At 29.7% G+C, this 1,742-nt stretch overlaps 1 protein-coding gene across 1 annotated transcript; it reads left to right on the forward strand.

Moving 5' to 3' along the window:
* Positions 1-417: 417 nt before the first annotated feature.
* On the forward strand, positions 418-1,723 carry LOC108760978 (uncharacterized; the record flags this gene model as incomplete). The annotated part of the gene is made up of 4 exons (XM_018507303.1): positions 418-740; positions 895-957; positions 1,031-1,244; positions 1,537-1,723. Coding segments are annotated over exons 3-4 (373 nt in total), but the record flags the coding sequence as incomplete, so codon positions are not given.
* Positions 1,724-1,742: the final 19 nt, after the last annotated feature.

Here is a 1,742-nt window from a genome sequence, read left to right on the forward strand (position 1 = left end):
ACACCTTACTGAGCGCTCTTGTATCTAATTGACATATTTCGTTGGATCTAAAAGTACAGACCAACCAAACAAATGCAAGAACTTACTGAGCGCTCAGTCAGGCTCAGCGTAATACCGACCTACCGACTACTGAATGCACTCAAAACTCCTACAAGTATTCATAAAAATGGAGAGTGAATATGAATAATAAAAAAATGTCTAGTCAATATTTTATTCATAATTTTTTATTTGATATTTTTATATTGAGCAGCAAAAAATATCGAATATTCGATATTATCGAATAACGATAAACATCCCTAGTCAGAGCAGCACCAAAACCGAGTCAGTGCATGTGTGCCGAACTCGCTATTAAGTGAACCGCTTCCGTGAATGAATTATTCCCCTCTATGTTCCTAGTTCATCGTTTTTATTGTATGTTTGTATATTTTTTAACAAAATTCGGTTCCCAATTTTTTATATTTATGACATGTAATTTTTTTCTAGCAATCCGAATGTAGCGCAGTATTTGAGTTTTCCGTCTATAAGATGTAGCATGCATCGTGAACGTATAAAAAGCAGACCACCCATACCTGATACATTGACATCATTACGTAACATTTTGGAACACTGACATAATAAAAAATGTATATAAGGGAAGCTTAATTACAGATAATGAAAAAACTGCAATAATTTTATCCAGCAATTCTTTACTAGAAGCTTTATCGTCCGCTACTGAAATCTATGTCGATGGAACATTTTCTGTAAGTATACAACTTTTCCCTATATAATACTTTAACAAAAAATTATAACAATATTTACAGTATAGCAAACAAATCATAATAATGGCAAAATATTTTAGCACATAATTTTAAATTGGATTATGAAAATAATTATTGTATGTTGTACTTTTTTAAGGTTCTCCCACGTATGCCTCATATGGCACAACTCTATTCTGTACATATACGATATATGAATACAGTAAGATATTTGTTTAATTAAAATTTAATTTATTAAAATTTTTAAAACATACAAATAAAAATAATTTTTCCAGGGCATTGGAACATTATTTATATTATGTGATGTACGTACAACTACTATGTATGATGCTTTATGGGACAAAATTATACAGATGGTATAATTTTATTACACAACTTAAAGAAAACGTTAAGTTTATAATGAGCGATTTTGAAATGGCTGCAGTAAAATCGCTTAGTACAAAATTTCCCAGAGCAAAGTTAACTGGATGTTGGTTCCATTTCAATCAGGTATATGAAATAATTATTGTACCTTACAAAGATAACAATGTTAAATATGTTAAAAACATAAATACGTTAAATTCATTAAATATTAAGTATTAAATATTTCTTAAGTTTAACATTTTTATGTAGTTTTTCTATATTTTAATACTTTTTAATTTATTTTTGTGTAGTTACCTTTTTATATATTTTACCATTTTTTGCCTTCTACTAATTAATGGTATCAATTAAACCAATTGCTAATTGGTATTTATTTTATTGCACTACTTGAACTAAATCACATTGCCTTTGTTTCTTACAGGCTGTGTTACGACAATGGCGAAAACTACGCCTTTCAAATGCTCCAAAAACTATACTTTCCATGACAATGACGTTGCCTTTGTTACGGCCAGATATGTTTCAAGAAGCTATGTCTATTATACAAATCGAAGCTGATATCCTTTCTTGCGAATATCCAGATATTTTACAATTTACATCCTATCTGAGGCGTACCTGGTCAAATATGGC

The sequence above is a fragment of the Trachymyrmex cornetzi genome, unplaced genomic scaffold (assembly GCF_001594075.2).
Source record: "Trachymyrmex cornetzi isolate Tcor2-1 unplaced genomic scaffold, Tcor1.1 scaffold2302, whole genome shotgun sequence".
Classification (NCBI taxonomy): Eukaryota; Metazoa; Arthropoda; class Insecta; order Hymenoptera; family Formicidae; genus Trachymyrmex; species Trachymyrmex cornetzi.